The following is a 22,498-nucleotide window of genomic DNA, read 5'->3' as shown; positions in this document are numbered from 1 at the left end:
GTTTCTTTTCCCCTCCTTTTGACTTTAATTATTTTTTAATATTATTTTATAATGCTTGTCTTTTTATTTATATAACTTTATGTAAGTAATTTTTTTCCTATTCTTGCTTTTATTTGTTTATATATTGTAAACTGTTTTGTTCAATATTTTATTGCTAAATGGTATATAAATAATTTTAAATATATAATTAAACACTGCAAACTATGAAGCGCAGAGGGAACACCCTCACTTATACTATTTCATTTATATTCCAAAATGGACTACATTCAGGTCATGTATGCATTTCCCTGTCCCCAGATGGCTCACAGTCTAACTCTGTATGTGAGGCAATGGGCTACAGAGAGTAAAGTGACTTGCCCAAGGTTACAAGGAGTAGCAATGGGATTTGAATGTTGGCGTCCTTCGTTCCTAGCTGCTCTAATCTACTCCACTCCAAGGAGATGGCATGACAGGAATGTGTAAGCCAGGGGCACCATGGTGGTGATGTAAGTCAGGAAGGGGCACAATAGGGGTGTGCAAATTAGGAGATGCAATGGTGGGAGTATTTTAGGAGGGGACATGTCACCATGATGTAGACGGAGATGGAGAGCCCCTGAAAATGGGCTACAGAGCTAAAGCAAGGAGGGGAGTTGGGAGGGGGGGGGGGGCAAGGATTCACACACACATGCACATGCAGTAACTTCCCTACTTACCTATCCAAGCTCCCAACTCTGGCAACTAGATAGAGGAGACTTCCAAGAGCCAGAGTGGCCAGCAGCAGGAGTCTCTGCCGCAGGAACGCTTGCTGTGTGAATAGCATGGCCCTCCATTAACCTTCAGGGCTGCAGCAATCTGTGGAGCAGAGCACAGACACGGGCACACATGAGAAAGGGGCAGCAGGCTTACAGGTCTGAGACCTATTAGTTCAACTCTTATCGATATATAATACCTTAGAGGATAACTTTCAAACAACTCCATGCAGCCCCACATATGCATATATAGGACCGCACAGATATCTACTACAGTATTTTATAACCTGCGCATATCAGGCACTCGCAAATTATAAAATCTACGTATGTCGACTCACCGGCATGCACACATATGTCTGATTATGTGTGAATACCTGCAGTGCATTGAAAGCATGTACTTGTCCTACGTATTTTATAAACATACGCGTGCATATTTTATGAGCGCATAAAACCCTCATTTACACACGGAAGTTGGTATATTTTGAAACATGCGCATGTAAATGAAATCACCAGTTTGGCTATTCCTCCAACCAGTTCACCCAGTCTTTCTCCAGGTCATTGAGACCCAACCAATACTTGTCAGCAGACGAGTCTGATACCAATTGCGTGAGATAATTAGGAGGTGTAAAACTGTGCAAATAAGTTATCACATTTACTTATGTAAGTCTTTTGTAAACTGGCAAGTTATGCAGAAAACTCTTCGCCCCACCTTGGAACATGCCTGTACTGACCCTTTTTTGTGCGTAGTTTTGATATTATAAAATAGCATTTGCATGACTTCAAGCTACTTACGCTCATAACGCCTTTGAAAATTCACCAGACAATGGATTTCTAAGCTGTCTGCAACAATCGCCACATATCATGGGTGAAACTTCAAAATATTTTAACTCAATGATTTCAAGCACTTACCAACATTAAAAATGCTTATCAATCTGTGTTAATTTATTTTATATTTATTGCAGTTTATAAATACATATGAAGAATATCATGTAAAAAAAACAGACAACACATAAACATCAGAGCCAATCAGTCATGTAATAAAACAAATATCACTGTGTTCTTTCATGAATCCTCTTTCCAGAAAAGCAGAGATCCTCATAACTATAATAAAACAGCAAGAACCATTAGCATCATAGGTGTTGGATTGGGCTGGGCCACTCGGGCCCTGGCCCTACCAACTTTTCCTTCTTCTGAGGATGGGGAACTTCAGTCTCTCTCAGCCGTCCCCGACCAGAGCAGCTGATGCCGGCACCACGCAGGTAGGGCTGATCTCGCTGTCTAAATCTCATGAGATTAGAGTGAGAGGAGTGTCTGCTCTCGCGAGACTTAAGACAGCGAGATTAGCACCAGCGCAGCTCAGATTCATAGACAGCTGCATGGGAAGGGCGAGAAGGAGCTGGAGCAAACCAGAGAGGGGACTGGTAACATGAAGAGGGGGGCTTGGAGGCAGGCTGCAGGTTGTGTGTGTGTGTGTGTGCGTGTGGTGGGGGGTGTTTGAGGTAGGCTAGGTGGGGAATCTCTCCCCCATATCCTCAAACATCTCCTTCCACTTCGTTCATTCCATATCCCTTGTCCTCCCCAACAACCATCTGCTCTCTCTCTCTCTCTCTCCCATCTGCAGTCCTCCCCCTTTCCCGAGGCCTCACCACCTCCCTTTCTCCTGTCCTGGTTATCTTATTTCCCCCGTCTCCTTTTCCCATTCCTGGTCCTCTGGTAGGTGCAGGAGAGAGAGAAAGGAAGTGGGGGAAGCTTTATTCTGAGTCTGGAGGGGGAAAGATACGATATCAGGAGGTACTGGGCAGAGGGTGGGGAGTAGAGGGCAGAATAGTGCAAGAGGTGGGGCTGCTTGTGTTGTATTGGCGCTGCTGCATCCCTGTCATAGTCTGCTAGCATGTAGGGTAATGCAGCAACCTTTATTGTGTTTTTTTGGTAGGAGGTGTATTGATGTTCTAGAACTAGAAGACTGGGCGAGGTGGAACAACAGTGGGACAAATTAAAAGGAACTATTACAAAGGTAACAAATCTATATGTTAGAAAAGTAAACAAAAGTAAGAAGAAAACGAAACTAATCTGGTTCTCAACCAAGTTGGCTGAAATAATAAAAGGAAAAAGAACAGCGTTCAAGAAATATAAAGGATCCCAAAAAAAGGAACACAGGGAAGAATATCTGGTGAAACTGAGGGAGACGAAGAAAGAAATCAGGAAAGCAAAAAGTCAGGCAGAAGAAAGGATTGCCAAAGAGACAGAGCGAGGTGACAGAACATTTTTCAGATACATTAGAGAAAGAAGGGAGGCCCCTAGCGGTATATCTATTTATTTATTTAGGCGTTTTATATACCGTCGTTCCAAAAGAAGATCACATCAATTTACAAAATCAGCATTATAATTCTTGGACAGCATTCACATTCATGGCTAACATTCACAATTTAGGTCAACACAACAGCAACTATGTATTCTAGGTCATATTCATACGTTTTCTAGGTCAACATAACAGTGAATACAAATTCTACTTCTGCTATCATTACATAATACATCATTCAGTACTTAATGCTCACTTTACTAATATTGACTATGTTGCTGAAATCCCCCACACACAAGAGACATAGGTTTGAGCATGCTATCATTTAAGTGAACTGTAGGAAAAAAGAAAGGGGGAGGACAATGCAGCTGTGCAACATGAGCCACCAGCCCAGGAAACTCAGAATGAGATTGAAAAGGTCCTCAGACCCCTTAGTGTGAAGGTGCTTAAATGACCATTGAACAGATTAGTCAGATATTCAGGTAGGGGATTTGCATGTCACAGCCCCCTGTCCTTCTGCTGTTAATTTTGTAGGAAATATCACTTCAAAATCAGAGGATTCAAACTCCTAAATTAAAGAACCATGACAGGGGAAGGGATTTATGAGAGACATATACTGGAAAACAGTCATAGGAAGCAAACATATTTTCATCCTAATAAGGGTATTCAGACTTATGGGTACTGAGATTCCAGACAATAGAGGGGATGGCCAGGCAGGATAGAGGGTTGTGCACATGGTATTTCTCTGAGGTCCTGCCTGGAGCTTGGCCTTTTGACTGAGAGGTGACCCATATAAGGTCAGACAACAGATAAAGCAAAAGCCACACTGAGAGAAGATGACTTCTCCAGGCTGGGTAACAGCACATGACTGACCATGAGTTTAGTGGAGCTAAAATCACTGAAAGCTGAGACTGTGGAGGGCCATAACCACTGAACACTAAAATAGTATGAGCCTAGTGGAGCTGTAAACCCAAAACTATGGAAAACCTTCCTACTGAAGGAAGAGAACTGAAGCATAGCAGCAGGTCTGGAGTGGTTCCCCCCTTGAATGAAGGAACCCCAGCAGCATATCTGGAGGTCAAGTGGTCCCCTTGAGCAAGGGGGCAGACCGGGAGTTGGATCCCCCAGGAGGGTGTGGACCCCAGAGGAAGTCTGGGAGGTGGAGTCGGGTCCTCCAGAAGGGTGTGGACCCCAGTGCCAGACCAGGAGGCAAAGTTTGGTTTCTCAGTAGAGCGGAAGGAGACAGTTTAGATACAACAGATTCTCCCCAGGCCAACACTGCCCACCAGCCCTGTTGTATCTTGTCACATGGGTGAGACTTGGGTTAAAGGGGGGAGAATAATAATAATAATACAGGGAGATTCACTCAAAAGAGGTCCCGAATATTCTGTAATTGCTCTCACTAAGATGAAGCAATCTTTACAAAACATAGTGCAATGTGCTCATCAGCATATGGAGCTGCAAACAAGCTGGGATGTCCCTGCGTCAGAGCGATGAGGCAGGTGCTGGACCGCCGTCACAATGTTTAACCTCCGATTGTGAGATGGAGCAACACATCACACATCGGCAAAGAGCATAGCAGACATTGAGTCCTTTTGCGGCAACAGGGTAATTTCAAAGGGGCTTTGGCCACCATGGTCACCAGTTCTGACACCACCAGATTTCTTCCTTTGGGGTATACTCAAAGGAAAAGTCTATTGGAACAAGCCTCGCACTATGGAAGATTTGAAGGAAAACATCTAACATGAAATTGCTGCTATTCTCCCCGATATGCTCGCAGACACGTTCAGGAACATGGAGCGCCGCGTCAAAATGTGTCTGGTGGAAAATGGTGATCACTTCCAGCATCGCATGTAATGCAAAAGATTACACATGTGTCAAGGTATGTAGCATATTTATTTTGGTTCAAATTGCTTCATCCTAACCGAAGTTACAACAGAATATTTGGGGCCTCTTTTGAGTGAATTTCTCTGTACTTGAGTAAGCAAGAATGCACGATGTCCCTTCTATTCTATAGGGTGGTATACTGTGGGGCCAACAAACTGCCAAATATTAAATGTTCCTGCTACCTTGTAGAAATGTATATAGTTGTGTAGACTGAGACCACTAACCATGAGTAGATAAGCGTGCTGTTTGACATCTTATTAGCAATGTACATAGTCATGTAGAAATATATATACTTGTATAGTCTAATAAACCTGTATATATTTGTACATATCGCCAGCCTTGTTTACAGTTCCATTTGTTTTTCTGGAGTGAAGGGAGGGAAATCCCATCCACTAACACGTTCTTCCCCAGGTGGAAGCACCAGACACCAGGAACGTGAGGACCAATGGAGACTGCCCTAGGGGGGCTCCTGCCAGGTTGGTCACAGATCCAGGAATGCCCCGCGAGGTATGCGGTCAAGGGACATTACATTACTATATATTGTGAAACTGAAAGGTAACGAGGAGAAATGTGTGGAGAGAGATGAAGAAATATAGGGCCAGATTTTAAAAATTAGTGCGAGCACGTACTTTTGTTCGCACACCAGGTGCGAACAAGAGTACGCGGGATTTTAATAGATACGCGCGTAGCCGCGCGTATCCATTAAAATCCGAGGTCGGCGCGCACAAGGCTGCCCAAAATCGGCAGCCTGCGCGCGCTGAGCCGCACAGCCTGCCTCCGTTCCCTCCGAGGCCGCTCTGAAATCTGAGTGGCCTCGGAGGGAACTTTCCTTCCACCCCCCCCCCCCGGCCCTATCTAAACCCCCCCCCCCCACCTTTGTCGGCCGGCCGGCTGCCCCGCTCCATGTTCCGGTCCCAGGGGCTGGTCCGGAGTCCGCGGCCACGCCCCCAGAACGCCCCCGGGCCCAAACCACGCCCCGCGGCACCGCCCCCTAAACGTCACGACACACCCCCAAAATGCCGCGTCACTCCGGGCACGCCCCCAACACGCCCCTCCATGCAAGCCCCGGAACTTACGCGCGTCCCGGGGCTTGGGCGCACTGCCGAGCCTATGCAAAATAGGCTCGGCGCGTGCAGGGGGGGTTTGGGGTATGTTTTCAGGGGGTACGTGCGTACCCCTTTGAAAATCTACCCAACAGGGAATACTAAACAAATTCTTCAGTTTGGTGTTCTTAAAGAAGGCCCTGGAAAAGGACTGTTGCTGGTTGACAAAATAGGGATGGGGTAGACGAAACTCCATTTAAAGAAAAATTATGTATGTATGAAAGTGGTTAAGACCAAGGGGGCTGGATGAGGTTCATCCCAGGATACTGAGAGAGCTCAGAGATGTGCTGGTGGTTCAGCTGAAAGACGTCTTCTATAGATCCCTGGAAATGGGAGTGGTGTTGCGAGATTAAAATTGATCGGTGATGGTTCTGCTTCACTAGGGTGGTAGCAGAGAGGAGGGTGGGGACTACAGGCTGGTTAGCCTCACCTCGGTGGTAGGAAAATTAATGGAGACGCTACTGAAGGAAAGGATTATTCACTATTTTCAATCAGGTGGATTGCTGGATCTGAGGCAGCATGGATTCACCAGGGGAATATCCTATCAGGACAATCTTATTGATTTTTTTGATTGGGTGACTAGAAAATTGGATTGAAGAAGAGCACTTGATGTGATCTACATGGATTTCAGCAAAGCTTTCGATACGGTCCCACACAGGAGGCTCATGAATAAAATGAGAAACCTGGGAATGAGCACCAAAATGGTGCGTGCATTAAAAACTGTTTGATAGGAGACAGTGGATAATGGTAGATGGAACCTACTCTGAAGAGAGAGCCGTGTTAAGTGGAGTGTCTCAAAGATCGGTGTTGGGACCGGCTCTGTTCAATATCTTTGTAAGCGACATTGCAGAAAGGATAGAAGGTAAAGTTTGTCTATTTGCGGATGATTCTAAGATCTGCAAGACTGGACATGCCTGAAGGAGTAGGGAGAATGAAAAGTGATTTAAGAAATCTTGAAGAGTGGTCAAAGTTTTGGCAGCTGGGATTCAATGCCAGAAAATGCAGTCATGCATCTGGGATGTGGTAATCCAAAAGAGCTGTATGTGATGAGGAGTAAAACACTGATGTGCACGGACCAAGAGAGAGACCATGGGGTAATAATATCTGGCGATCTGAAGACAGTGAAGCAATTTGACAAAGTGATAGCTAAAGCCAGAAGAATGCTGGGTTGAATAGAGAGAGAGGAATAACCAGTAAGATAAAGGAAGTGATAGTCCCTTTGTACAGGTGCTTGGTGAGACCTCACCTGCATAACTGCATTCAGTACTGATGCTTGTATCTCAAGAAGGATAGAGGCAGGATGGAGGCAGTCCAGAGGAGGGCAACCAAAATGGTGTGGGGGCAGCATTGGAAGACTTATGAGGAGAAGCTGAAGGATCTGAATATGTATAACCTGGAAGAGAGAAGGTGCAGGGGAGATATGAAATAGACCTTCAGATAGCAGAAAGGATTTAATGTTGCACAAACTTTGAACCTTTTCAGTTGGAAAGGAAACAGTAGAATCAGGGATTATGAAATAAAACTCTAGAGCGATGACTCAGAACCAACATCAGGAAATATTTCTTCACGGAAAGGGTGGTGGATGTTTGGAATGCCCTTCTGGAGGAGATGGTAAAGAAGATAACAGTCAGTGAATTCAAAGGGGCATGGGATAGACACTCTGGATCCCTAAAGGATAGATAGAGGACAGAAATGAAGAAAAGGGTGCATGAGGGTAACGTGCACAGAGCGGCAGTTATTATCCTTAAGAGAAGGTATGGGGATTACTATCCTTAATCAATATCCTTAATGCTAATATTGTCTTTCCGCTTACGTGAGATGATAGGTGGGCTCATTCATGTCGACCAAGCTGGTTTATGCCGGGCCGGACTACAGCAGATAATATTAGGAAACTGCTCAATCTGATCCACATTTCTAAAACCACTGGCGAGTCAGCAATATTTTTGACTATCAAAGCAGAAAAGGCCTTTGACCGCGTTTATTGGCCTTTTTTGTTTGCAGTACTGGAAAAGGTGGGCCTAGGCAGTTCCTTCTCCATGTGGGTGCGGGAGCTATATAGAGACCCTCTAGCATGTTTAAAGATCAATCATAGTTATATGGCGAACTTCCAAATCAGACGGGAGACGCGTCAGGTTTGTCCCCTGTCTCCACTACTATTTGCAATAAGTTTGGAACCCCTGGCAATGGCAATACGACATGCGGTAGATGAGTATGGGATCACAGCAGGCTTAAAGCGATACAAAGTTTCACTTTATGCCGATGACATAATTTTTTCATTGTCTAGACCCATGACCTCCTTGCCAGTGGTAATGAAAAGGCAGGATAAGTTTGGATGTCTGTCAGGCTTGCGGATTAATCCAGATAAATCAGAGATACTTCCAGTTCATTTCTCTACATATTTGGAACGAGAGGGCAAGAGAAGATTCCCATTCCACTGGGCAGAGGGCCCTATTCAGTATTTGGGAGTTAACCTAGATCTGGATTTTGATTCTCTGGTACAACAGAATTACCGGCCCCTGATACAATTGCTGATTAGGGACCTCGAAAAGTGGGAGCAGCTTCAGTTATCATGGTTTGGTAGGATCTCTGCGATTAAAATGAACCTTTTGCCAAACACTGGATATGGATACCTGTTCCGGGTTTGCCTTGTTTGCTTCCGACCCATGAGCTGAAGCCTCTCCAGCAGAAAATGTTTTCCTTTATCTGGCGAAGGAGTCCCCCCTCGGGTATCTACACAGGTTTTGGATAGGTCCAGGAGAGAGTATTGGCTGGGGTTACCATCCTTATTGCATTACTACGTAGCCTCTCAGCTTAAGAGCGTAATAGACTGCCATGATTTGGGCTCAACTAAGCAGTGGGTTGAAATTGAACAGGCCTTGGCGGGAGGACCCTCTTTGCACACATTGTTCTGGCCGAGCAATTTCACACTCTGAGAACTGGCTCTTTTACCTCCCAGATTACAAAGTACACTTACTATTTGGAAAAGCTGGAAGCCAAGTCTCGTGGGCTCGAAATCATTAGGTATTTATTCTATTTATTTATTTATTTATGAACTTTTTTATACCGACATTAGTGTGAAACATCATATTGGTTTACAATAATCTGAAGGTAGAAATTACATGGAACAGGAAAGGGGAATGGACAAAAGGAAATAGAACAAAATATAAAAGAACAGGGAGATTGAACTAGATAAGGAAAATAGAGGGAGAAACAAGAGTGTAACTATAACAATGCATATTACAGGAAGGGATGATAACATGGTAACAATGACAAATGTGACAATATATATAAGTATTGCTTGTGTGGAGAATTGACTTGATTTCAATATTCACCTGATCTCAATATTTGAGGGAATTTTCAACAGGGCTAGATAATACTACTTTCTGGAGATGGGAGGCTCGTGGCCTCTCAAGCTTGGGGCAGTTGTGGTCCAATGGGATGGTCCCTTTTTCAGAGCTAGAGAAGATCTTCGGTTTACCCAATACAGACTTCCTAGCCTATGCTCAAGTGCGGCATTTTATTTTTACAAGTGGACTCAAACAGGATCTGCAACAAGGGCGTTCAGTTTTTGAGGGATATTACATTCTGGCAGGCAAATTAAGGAAAATTATATCCAAGGTATATCAGTTGCTTATTTCTGGGAAGTTTACTGTAGCGACACATCTGGCTGCATGGGAAATGGATATGGGGATCCCTTGGGAAAGAGAGCAATGGGAGGAGTGCTTTTGCAACTTAGGGAAGATCTCCATGACAGCGGCGATGATGGAGAATCGGTATAAGCTCCTTTACCATTGGCATTATTCACCAGCTAGGATGGCGCTTTGGCTCCCAAAAGACTCTCCCTTATGTTGGAGACAATGCTTTCTCATAGGTTCGTTTATACATATGTGGTGGCATTGTCCAAGGATACAATCCTTCTGGGGGGAATGTCAGCACTTGCAGAGAGGACTTTGGGTGTATGGGTCCTCTTACAGATGGAGACCTGGCTATTAGGGCTCCCTTGCCCAGAACTAACTGATGAGAGGCAGGCCTTGTTTACATTTATTGCAACAGCAGCTCACCTGCTGGTAGCAGCACAGTGGAAATCTACCGAAACACCGAGTAAGTCTCAATTATTCAACAAATTAAGACAAATTCAATACATGGAAAAACTGACAGCCATAAGAAGAGATACACTGCCTAGGTTTTATAGAACCTGGACCCTAATGGCGAACCTTTTATAATGAGAAGGGGCGGGATCATTATTACTATTATTCTTGTTGTTATTTCTTCAGGGCTTGGCACCTCATTGAGCCCAGGGAACGAGGGGTATTTGAAATATTTGAACTATTTCTTATAACTACTAAGATTATGTAACTGTTGTAACTGGTTCCGTATGATTAAGCTGGGGGTTTGGAGGGGGATGGGGGGAGGGTGGAATAACTGAGAGGGATGTGAGTTTATTGGTTGGATTTTGGATCATGTTAGTACCATAGTTTGTACTTTATCTTTTAGAGTATATTATGGCTATATCTGAATGTGGATGTTTACTGATTGTACAGATTCATATTCCTCTCAATAAAAATTGTCAATATAAAAAAAAAAATAGCCTTAATGCTTTTGATGCAACTGTGACATCGCTCCCCACTTGAAGGCGGCGGGGGGGGGAGGTAAACTGGATACAGACATACACCAACAGAGGCCCTGACTTTTACAGCCTGGGGTAATGACACACAAACATAAGGGAAAAAGCACAGGATGGCTTCTATGACCAAGTCCCAAAGCAAAGAATGTCAAGCAGCATTGTCTGAATTATCAAGAAGACTCCTTAGCCAATAAAATGTTGCTATCAGTAATTTGTTATGGGTTTGACAGTTGCTTGGGTTTCGATTGATTGTAAATATTACTAGCCTTATCATCAGGCTTGGGGGTAAGTGCACGGAGCAGCAGTTACTATCTTTGAGAGAAACATGGGGGTATCCTGCACAGAGTGGCAGATAGCACCATAAGAAGCTTGCTGGGCAGACTTTGAACCACTTTGAACCCGTGTGGCAAAACTGCGGTCTAGAAAATGCTATAAATTAATAAGTAAATCAAATAACATCTGGACCTTTTCTGCATGTGATTGCTATGTTACCTTGTAAGATTTGCAGTGTTGCCTTTTCCTAGGTAGTGTTGCTGCTGTTTGAGTGCTAGGATTTAGTACTGTTATGGTAAACAATAAGAAGAGGTGGGTGGCATCTTATAGACTAACCAATTTATTGAGGCCTGAGCTTTTGAGGACAGAGTCCACTTTGTCAGATGTATGGTATACAAAGCTCCCTGCATACAAGTACAGAACAGTCACTTAATTCTGAAACTGCTATTAGCAATGCTGTTTTTATCATTCTCTCCTTTACCACTATGTCTGGTTTTCTAACATCAAGCTTTATTTTGGTTGGTCTGGAAATGAATAATTTTATTCTTATTTATATGAAGAATATATTAAGAAGAATGACGTTAACCATAAATGTAAAGGAAGAAATTGTCAGTGGGAACTGGGGGTGGAGCTTGGTTGCCCCCTCCAACCAAAAAGGTGTTCCGCTGCCCCTGATAAGAAGTTAAGATTTGCACTGAGTGCAGAGCAGTTCACATTACAACCCAACACACACACAAAAAAAAATAAAATTAAAATTCTGTCATTCACTCTGTAACAGCAAAAGGAACTCTGTTCACTGTAACACAAGTAACACAAACTCCTGCAAAAATAAAACACTAAGAAGCTTGCCATACCATACAATATCAGCACTAACTCTCAGGACATTGGGCTTGATTGGCAATGTTATCTATAAAAAGGCAGCAATGCAAATATTACATCAGGCCCTAGATATCAATATACCACATACTGGACAAACAGAATATGCTGGATTGCTGCAAATCCCTATAGAGAAAGTACACGCTAGCAGAAATACATTACTTTGTCTGACTTGCACATCACAGACTGATCCTAATACAGAACGAGGGGCAATTAAAGGGGCACTTAAGAGAAGATAAGGCCATCGCGGAAAGATTAAACAATTTCTTGCTTTCGTGTTTACTGAAGAGGCTGTTGGGGAGATACCCGTTCCGGAGAAGGTTTTCATGGGTAATGATTCAGATGGACTGAACCAAATCACGTTTTAATGGAACAAAGACAGCATGGATTTACCCAAGGGAAGTCTTGCCTCACAAATCTCCTACATTTTTTTGAAGGAGTTAAATAAACATGTGGATAAAGGTGAACCAGTAGATGTGATGATTTGGATTTTCAGAAGGCATTTGACAAAGTCCCTCATGAGAGGAGGGAATGGTGAATAAAATGGAGGATGTCATAATGCCTCTGTATCGCTCCATGGTGAGACCGCACCTTGAATACTGTGTGCAGTTCTGGTTACCGCATCTCATAAAGGATATAGCTGCAATGGAGAAAGTGCAGAGAAGGACAACCAAAATGATAAAGGGCATGGAATGGCTGCCCTGTGAGGAAAGGCTAAAGAAGTTAGGGCTGTTTATTCTGGAGAAGAGAGGACTGAGGGGGGATATGATAGAAGTTAATGTAAATCAGTTATTTAGACTCTCAGATAACAGAAGGATCAGGGGGCACTCCATGAAGTTAGCAAGTAGCTCATTTAAAATAAATAGAAGAAAATTATTTTTCTTTCAATGCATAGTTAAGCTCTGGAATTCATTGCCAGAGGATGTGGTTACAGCAGTTAGTGTAAATGGGTTTAAAAAAGGTTTGGATAAGTTCCTAGAGGAAAAATCCATAAACTGCTATTACGGTAATTAATAAGCAATAGTAGCTTGTAATTTATCTAATGTTTGAGTACTTGTGACTTGGATTGGCCACTGTTGGACACAGGACATTGGGCTTGATGGAAACTTGGTCTGACCCAGTATGACATTTCTTATGTTCTTATCTAGAAACAGAAAATGCAGACAAAACCTAAATAGAAAGCCCGAGAAACCAGACTCTGAACAAAGAGCAAAATATAAAAATATAAGAAATGCATATTCTGAAAGATGACCTATTCCAATCACAAAAACTCAATATTTTTTTTTGTCGATCCTGGTCTTTTTCCACTTTTCCCTTGCCAGTCTTTTCCTATTTCCTTTTTCATGGACTCTTTTTTCGTTGTTTGTTCTCTCCTCCTGTCTTTTTCCCCTTTTCCCTCATGCACAAACCCACAGGCTCTCAGTCTCACATGCTGTCACTTACATTTGCTATCTCTCCTACATAGGCTCTCACTCTCACTCACACGCACAGGCTCTCATTCTCACATGCTGTCACTTCTGCATGCTATCTCTCATACACAGGCTCTCACTCACACACACACAAATACACACACAGGCTCTCTCACTCACATGCACATACACATTCTCTCAGGGCTCCCCCTATTAACTAAGCCTCTTCTTAGGCCACCCACGGCGGCTCTGTTGCAGCTTCTCAGCTCTTCTAGGACCACAGCAGGATGGGGTCTAGGTAGCCCAGCTGTAGTGCCTTGGCTTTTCTTGGGTAGCCATGTGATGGGGTCCACAGTAGCCCTACTGCAGGGCCTCTTCGGCTGCCAGGCAGCCCATCCCGGTTTGGCCAGGACAGAGCCCTAAATCTTCTTCTTGATGCCCCGCTGTCTTAATTCTTTGTCAAGATGCCCTGATTGGGTGGGTTATGGCCCACCCATCGCTATACCACTGGGACACACTGCAGCTGTGACAGAAAGAACTAAATCACATCATGCATTCAGAAAAAACAATAACTCTGCAACTAGTGATAAATGTAATGCTCAAACAGTATCCAAATCTCTGCAAGGATCAGCACCAAACATTACAGATTTTCCAAAAAAAAAAAAAAAAGTACTGAAAAGCAAGTGAACCATGTAAAATTTTTATACCAATAAATTTATCTGAATCTGTAGCCACCACAGTCACCACCATGTCTAAAACTAGGGCTCTGTAATTCTCAAAAGTAATTCTCAACTCTCACAAAAACACACAACCAGACCTGTCAAGTCTCCCATATTAGAAGGCCATCTCTCCCCGAACGCACGAGATTTGGGTAACTCACAGTGTCCTCGCTGGAAGGGGGCTGTGGGGAGAGGGGGAGCAAGTCAGTGTCCCCCCCCCCGTGAGTGGTTTGCGTCAGAGTGGCCATTTCCTTCTAATTGCCATGCTCTTCCTCCCTCTCTGCCAGGAAGGAGGAACAGCAAAAATCTATCCTGCACTCCCCCACCCTCTCCATCATCTGTGCTGGTACCACAAGCACATTCCAAACTCACGAGCTGGCACTTCCTGCAAACTGATCTTAGGCATCATGCTGACAAAAACACCACCGCCTACCAGTCCATACCCTCATCCCCCAACACACATCTCCCAGTTCTCTCCCATACACATTGACACAACTCCCCTCCCCCCAAAACTAACACACACACCACCTACACACAGCCATAGATATCCTAAAGTTAGCTGGATAAGATTATCTAGGACAGCTCTATGGGAGGACCAGACTTAGCAGAATATAACTTATCTGGCTGACCCAGCTCCACCCAATTACAACCCCATAACACTTCTGACTTATCTGGGCAAACTGTAGCAATAAAAAGTTATCCGTCTAAAGTTTAGTTGGATAAGTGTGCAAATAGTCATTAAGCCAGGTAACATCAATATCTCAGAGCATCAGTGACTGGCAAACGCCCCCATAATCAGAAAGATTGCCATACATCAGCAGTGCCTCAGGAGGGATTTGAAGCTCCCACCTGCCCTGACATTTTCTGTAGTTATATATTATGGATCTGAAAAAAAACAAAAATTGTTGAATCCATTTAGTTAATTCAGATTTTTGCCATATTTAACACGCCAGCATGGTGCCTACTTGAGGCAGGCAATGAGCCATAAATCAGGCTGCGTGGGATTTCTCATTCCTGACTCTTTGTAAATGAGTCAAGCAGACTGGTAATGGCTGATGTTCTTGGACAGTCGAGTGAAAATTGATCTCAACTGATCAATAGCCCAAGCACTACAAAGAGCACCATTGCTTTTATAATTTTTCCAGTGCCTTTTAAATGTAACGTAATATACACAGCCTCCAGCCCATTTCCCAGTGCATTTTAAAATTCAGCTGACGGAGAGGAACGTAGATTAAGAACAGGATGAAAAGGCTGGCGGCAAGGTGTAAATGCTACAGACACATCCCCAGCAATCTGGGCAGTGTGCCCAGAAGGACATGGTGGTGGTGAGATGGGGAGTGAGGGACTGATGGGCGTGGGATTGGATGTGGGATGGGGGAGAATCCAGGAGGAAGAACAAATTTGTCCTGGATAAAAAAAAACACGTTATCTTAAAATAGTGAACTGCAACAAGTGGGTGCTGAGAAGCAGAGGGATGCTGGGTGCACAGGCAGAGACAGAACCAGACACAGGTCACTGGTGAGACCGTATCTGGAGTATTGGTAAGTAACTCTTTAAAAGCAATCAGAGTGCAGATGGTCCAGAGAAATGCTAAAATGGTCCAGGGTGAGCAGTAAAAGCCATGGCAGAAGACCTAAGTATCTTTAAGATAGAGGAGAGGAGAAGACTGACAGAGGGATATGATAGAGACATTCAAATAGCTCAACTCGGAAGAGTCGACAAATTGTTCCATGCTCCCAGCGGCAGGAAGGGGTTTGGGGAGGAGGCTTTGGATTGGGTTTATGGGGGAGGGTGGGCTTCTGGAGAGGATCTACCTCAAACTTCTTTTTTTGGGCCCAGTGGTCGGCTGCAGGCTACATTTTAAAAAAATATTTTAGGGGTGTTTGGGGGGAACTGGCATTGCCTGCAAAGGGAGACATTTGTTTCACGGAGAGGGGGAAACTGGGCCAGCAGGCCAGCTAGGGTTTTGCTTTCTAAAGTTCGTACGGCTGCTTAACCGAGTGTCAGACAGATGTAATAACACGCGCTTGACAGAACGCACTTTCACCAGTACTTGTGCGTGCATTTTGTGAGTGTAGACCTTACTAGTGACATAGCAAGGAGTTTTCCATGCATAAAAAGTGCATGTAAAACTGTGCTTCTTGCTTAGTGCCCTTGCACGGAAATCCCATGCAAATGAAGGCATCGACTATTGCCCTCCCCCCTGCAGAGAAGTGCACCTGATTAACTCAGCTTTTCTTAGTGCTGGAAATTTTACTCCAGACCAGAAGGGGAGAAAAGTTTCCAAAGCTTGTGTCAGAAGTGGCCGGAGAGCAGCAGCAGTCATCTGCAGAGGAGTCTGTGGCTAGGTTTTAGGACTTTTCGGTTTTTTTCCAGTGGCCGGTCCCTGGTCCCCAGTCCCCATTTCCTTCTCTTCTCCAGGACCTGCTGACACTGCTGTAGTTGAGCCCAAAACAGCTGATGGGGGCGGGGGGAGGGATGGTTCTCTCCTCCTCCCCTCCAAACAAAGAAGTCAGACCTTATATCACTCCTTTGCTGAAGCTTCTCAGCACACAGATTTAACCGACAGGCTATCGCATGGGCCTATGAGTTTCAGCACACGGGTTTAATCCACAAACTATCATGTCGGCCTGGGAGTTTCAGCACAGTTTTAATGCACAGGCTATTGGACTGGCATGCAAATTTCTGCACACACTTAATACAGCGGCTATTGCATCGGCCTGTGTATTTTTTAATATATGTAGTTAAGTTTAAAATTATCTGAGAATACGTTCCCAGATAACTTTAATCCTGCTCTTGGCCACACCTAGATTTAGCTGAATAAATTATTTGGCTAACTCTAAATATAGGAGTCAGCTTCGCCCCAGAATGCCCTGAAAATGCATCCAAGATATCCAGATAAACTTTATCCAGATAAGTGGCCTTGATATTCAAAACATGGCATTTATCCAGATAACTCAAAAGTTATGCAGATACCTTTGTGGGCAGACTGGATGGGCCAGTTTGGTCTTTACGTGCCATCATTTAATCTGTATGTAGTGTTTCACAGTTTCCAGTGGATGAGACGTGCCACCTTACTGTGCCCCTCTATATGCAGGTGCACCTGACAGCCAGTGAGGAGGTGTGTATAACCATGTTCAGTTCTGTTTTACAGAAGCTACATTTATCAGTTTTACCAGTCTTCTCTGCTGGCTGTGAGTCGTCTTCTTTGTGGTCTACTATCTGGTACTGTAATTATCAATTTCTCTTCTTTAGTTTTATGTTTTCCTCACTTGAACCATTCCTGTTTTAGGTTTGATTTACACGTGGGTGCTGAGTAGCTCTTTATTTTTGAATTTACATATGCATTTGTCACAAATTCTATTGCTTCTTTCTCCAAGGTGTGCAGGCGGATTCTCACTCCTTTATTCTGATTGCTGGATCAAGTTTAAGGATGGGGGTCTGATTATGGCTCTTCCCTTTCGTACCATAGCACTTTTGAGTATTTGGGTCTGTTGATGCCGTTAAGTATGCCTGGAAGCCTAAAATGAAAATTTAGTAAGTGTAATCTACATCTGTAAGATCCACATAATCTCGGCATACACTGGTGGGCACGGCAGAGTTTTCTTCTTCTTACATCCAACTGTTTGAGACTATATGGATCTGATAGAAGAAGATCACACATACAAAATTTGTATTGTAGGCTTCCATAGTCAGAGTAACATAGTAATGGTGGCAGAAAAGGACCAAAAGATCCATCCACTCTTCTTCTTATGGTAGTATCTGCCGTTCTGTGCAGCTTACCCCCATGTACAGTTATTCCCAAGCCTTATGATAATCCATAAAATATTTACTGCTAGCAACATTTTTGCTGGGGGATGAACCTTCTTGTGCTTTGTGCTTTGCTATGGACTTGGCCTTAGAAGCTGTCCTGTGCTTTTTCGTTTATGTCAGTACTCCAGACCATAAGTCAGGGTCCGTGTTGCTTGTCATCTGAATCCAATTCCTCTTCCCCCCCCCCCCCCCGCCCCCTGGTGGCAAAGCGAAGAGCAGTGTTGCAGTTGCACCAAAAGCATCAAGGCTTATTGGTTAAGGATAGTAACCCCATGCCTTCTGTAAGGGTAATAACTGCTGCTCCTAGCAGGGTGCTCCCATGCTTATCAGTTCCCTGCACCATAAAAGTCCAGGTACCTTGCTGGTTGTTGTCTAAATCCAATCCCCCTTTTCCCCTGCCGTTGAAGAAGACAGCATCTGCACATAGTAAATGCACATTCTGATTGCTGCACATCAGTATCCCACCGCCCACTGTGTACCACACCTTTGGATTTCTACACTCCAAATGCATGATAAATGCACGATTCTGCACTTTTTGCATTGTAAACAGGATCCTTGGTTGCAAGGAAGAAGGTACAGACAGAGATGAAGCATTGCCCCAGGAAGGAAGTGGGATAGAGTTGATTGTTTGCCCTGTATAAAGGCCTCTTTCACCTGTCTCTCAATGCTCTGCCACTCTCCTTTCTTCCCTAGATACTCTTTTCTCCTCAGTTTCACCAATCACAGCACTGCATCTCTCAAGCAAAGATACTTCCACCCACCAAACTATTTCCATTAACTGACTTCAGGAAAGAGATGGAGAAGATCCTCAAAAGAATCAGTCAATGCACTAAGCCCTCTAGACCCCTTTCCACCGAGATTAATCTGCACATGAAGCAAGAGTGGATGTCAACTATTGTAAATGCCATCCTATCTCAAGGCACCTTCCCCCACTCATTCAAAAGTGCAATCATCAAATCGATTCTGAAGAAACCTGGTTCATATAAAACAAATTATAGACAACTATCACCCAGTCTCTCGTTCCCCTTCCTGTTTAAGGTAATAGAAACATTTATGTATCTCCAACTCCTTGACCACCTCATGGAAAGCAACATTTTATACTATCACAACCTGGCTTTAGCAAAGGCCATCACTAATAGCAGCCACTTGCATGCTGATCAAAGTGCCCTAAACTGGCTTGAATCCTTTCTCTCTAACTGAACTCAGTCTATCAATAGAGCCAATAAACCCTCAAAACCTCGAGCTGTCACGTGTGGAGTCCCCCAAAGCTCAGTCCTCTCCCCAATTCTTTTTAACACTTACATCTATCTGATATGTAACCTCATTCAGGCCTTCAACATTGAGTAACATCTTTTTGCAGATAACATTCAGCTCTGCATCAGAATTGGAGCTGACCAATCACCCTCCATTTCAAATCTCACTAATTTGTCTTTTATCAGTGGCAGAATGGCTCAGCAACCAGAAACTCAAATTGAATGCCTCTAAATCAGAACTTCTTTGGATTAGCTACCAAGATGATCCCTTATGGTCACCACTGTACCTGATAGGCACTCCGTTACATCCCAAAGAATCAGTACAAAGCTTGCGGGTCCTACTTGATTAAAATCTCAGTATGGAAACACACATCTCCAAAGTAGTAAAAACCTCATTCATGCACATGCATCAGATCTGCCAGCTATGAAACTACCTAGACAAACACAATCTGGCTACAGTAATCCACGCACTGATCACCAGCAGAATATGCTGCAAATCTTTATTCAATAGCATCTCCCTATACAATTTACAATGCCTCCAGCACCTACATATCACAGCAGCAAGAGTCCTAGTAAGAGTAAAAGCATCTGATCACATAAAGCCTATTCTATCTCAGCTACACTTTCTACCGATAGAGAGCAGGACCAAGTTCAAAACACTCTGCTTTGTGTTCCACAGCATGAAGAAACCGGCCCCAGAATCTCTCTCCTAAGTCCTTCTCCCTTATGTCGCCAAAAGAGAACTCAGATCTTCCCAACTGGCTCAACTTTCCACCCCGCCTCTCTGCTAGACTCATCCTGCACCAGACTTTGGGCCTTTAGCTGTGATGCACCAAAAGTCTGGAATTTGCTTGGAGCCCAGATACGTCACTTTCAGGAAGAAAGCTAAAGCATGGCTGTCTAGCCAAACATTCCCAACATAAACTTCCTGTCCAATCACCTAGTCATCACAGAAGTACTCCTATTTCTACAGTAACAACATAAAAACCTAACTATGAATCTGTCGTTAAATATATAGCTTCTCAACCAATTTTGTTGATCTAATATTACTGTAACTTACTTTCAATTTATTGTAATCTGCTTTTAGAGCATTCATGGTAAAAAGTGAAATATCAAATGTCAATAAATAATATTCAGTTCTGAAGATGTCGCATCTCTCTTTGCTTCTGAAGAGTTAATGTTTCCCTGCAGCATATTCTCATTCATTACCTTTGGTTTTCCTGTTTCTAATTAGAATATGGTCTCTAGCAGGGTCTGCTTGCCCTCTCTGTGTCTTTTGCTTGGTGACCAATTAACATTGTCTTTGTGGATTAAGAAGCACCCTCAGCCTTCCTTTGACCTCAGGTGTTAATTTGTACCTCTTCAATGTTGATCATTAAGATTCACCAATGGCTGAGTTAATTAGTGCAGCTGGATGGCTCAGTGGGCCAGAAACAGCTCTGTTCCTATACTTTGAATGCCTGCCAGATTCTGGTCAACACCATACAAGACTGGAAAACTGCAGATGAGCTCAGGGTCCCAAACTCCAATGAAGCTCCAGCTCCATGCTCTGTTTGTGGGTGACCATGCACAGGTCCTCATGCCGCCATGCCAGGAATTCCCGCCATCTAATTCAGGACTTAGGGCAGTAATCCTAGATGAGAACCGAGAATCCTGATCACACCTCATGAATCCAGGTCAGTGTAATGGGTAACAAAAGTGGAGCCCCTTCTATTATTGTTGACCTGGGTTTTTGCATTTTCAGGGTCCTCCCCTTGCCTTTTTGTGGGATGAGTCTCAGACACACCATTCTCCCCTGAGCATGCGCAAGGGGTCTTCCTTCTGCAGAGTCTGAGTTAGAGTATTGATCACGGTCTTTTTGCTCCCCTGCTGGATTGAAGTAGGAGCTGGAGAAGAGTAGAAGGAGTAGTGAAAGGAAAGGAATTTTGAGAAGATCAAGACATGAAGAGTTTGACTAGTGGTACAGTTTCTGATAGGACGGTAAACCCCCATCTCTGGAAGGACTGAGTTTTTGGTTTCTTCCCTTTTTGCGCCTACTTAACAGCGAAAGAGACCTGGGAGTCCATGAGTGGAGTAGCAAGTCATTTCATCCGCCATTGCCTCGGGTACAACTTACCCCTGGATGCACTAAACCGCTAAGTTTATTATGAGAGGGGGGTGTCGCCCCATGATAGTCAGCCCCCCTCCTCCGAAAAAACATCAGTCTCTATGGCACGTTCTTTTCCTTGCGGCCAAATATCATGGGACAAAAGAATGCACCTAGCAGCCCTGTAATGCAATGGGAACCCCAGCCTCCAGGGACCACAATTGCCTTAAAAGGCTGCAGGAAAAAATAAAGTTGCACAGCAAAAACGGGAGGTTGGGCGGGGGTCAGGGTTGACCCCTTTCTCAACCCAGGACCACGATTCGAGGTAGCCCCAAGTCCCCAAGGTAAAAAAAAAAAAGAAAATAGTGCACAAGTTGCTACACGTTGATGGCCCTGGCCCTCCCTGGTGCCCCCAAAGTCCAACATTAATAAATGGGGTCCAGGCCCTGACCCCCCACACCCCCAAAGTCTAACATTAAAGTAGTACCCCTGCCCCCCACCCTTCACCCCTTCCCCCAAAGGTGTCACAAAATGAAATAGGGCCCCAGGCCCCCAACACCCCCCTGAAAGGTCAAAAACAAAGGGTCCTGGGCCTCTGCCTCCCATCTGGCACCCGACTCCCCTCCTCTAGACTTAATGAACATTAAAATAAAGCTGCAGATCTCATATCGGGGCTGGGGTGCACCTTCACACCTGATCTGTCCAGCACCATGTGACTGGGGCAAGTTCTGGGGATTGGACGTTGGCTGGGTCCGATCCCCAGACCTTGCCCCTGACACCTACTCAACCTCCCCATTTGGCCATGCCGATTTGTATTTTGTCAGGCACACTGGTAAATGTAACATGGGAGCCTCAGACTCTAGGGTTACGTTTACCATATTTCAAAGAGGTGGTGTTATTTTATCGAGGCTAACCACTTTCTCGGGCAGCAGTGATAAAATATTAACATTAGATTGTCTATCAATGACCCTCTTTGCATGCATATTTGTATTATTCATGCATGCAAATTGCAATCAAATAAGGTCATTGTAATAGAGGAGGGTACCAGGGCGGGGAGATGCAAAATATAGTGGAAAACATGCAATACTGCCGCATTAGTGACCTATCATGCAATGCACACTATTTAAGGCTCATTAGAGCACTATTGCGGCTTGATGCATCTCCCAGTTAGATTGGGGATAGAGATAGTACTGTAATCTGCTTTCAAGTGCCTGAAAAAGTGGAATGAAAATATATTTGTAATTTGTCTGTGAAAATATCTATTTTTGAACCATCCAGGGGTTTTGAGGCCAGTTTGATGATTGCTGTGGACCTCAATCATCCCACCCTCTATGCGGAGGGGATAGTGGAGACTGGATCATTGGGGGACGGAGAGAGGCTAGAAGGTGCACCATGGATAAGGAAGCCACTGCCTTTCTTGTTAGGATT

General features: G+C 44.1%; 1 protein-coding gene across 2 annotated transcripts in view; it reads right to left on the bottom strand.

Annotated features, from left to right (window-relative positions):
* The window catches only part of HS3ST5 (heparan sulfate-glucosamine 3-sulfotransferase 5), a 348,445-nt gene that overhangs the window by 31,713 nt on the left and 294,234 nt on the right, over positions 1-22,498 (bottom strand). For both annotated transcript variants that reach the window (XM_029595236.1, XM_029595237.1), the window contains exon 3: positions 693-831. In XM_029595236.1, the coding sequence (XP_029451096.1) occupies positions 693-799 (107 nt within the window). In that variant the 5' untranslated portion in view covers positions 800-831. The remainder of the gene's footprint in view (positions 1-692; positions 832-22,498) is intronic.

Source organism: Rhinatrema bivittatum, chromosome 3 (genome assembly GCF_901001135.1).
Source record: "Rhinatrema bivittatum chromosome 3, aRhiBiv1.1, whole genome shotgun sequence".
Classification (NCBI taxonomy): domain Eukaryota; kingdom Metazoa; phylum Chordata; class Amphibia; order Gymnophiona; family Rhinatrematidae; genus Rhinatrema; species Rhinatrema bivittatum.
Note: the sequence above shows the minus strand (reverse complement) of the source record. Positions and strands in the feature narration are given on the sequence as shown.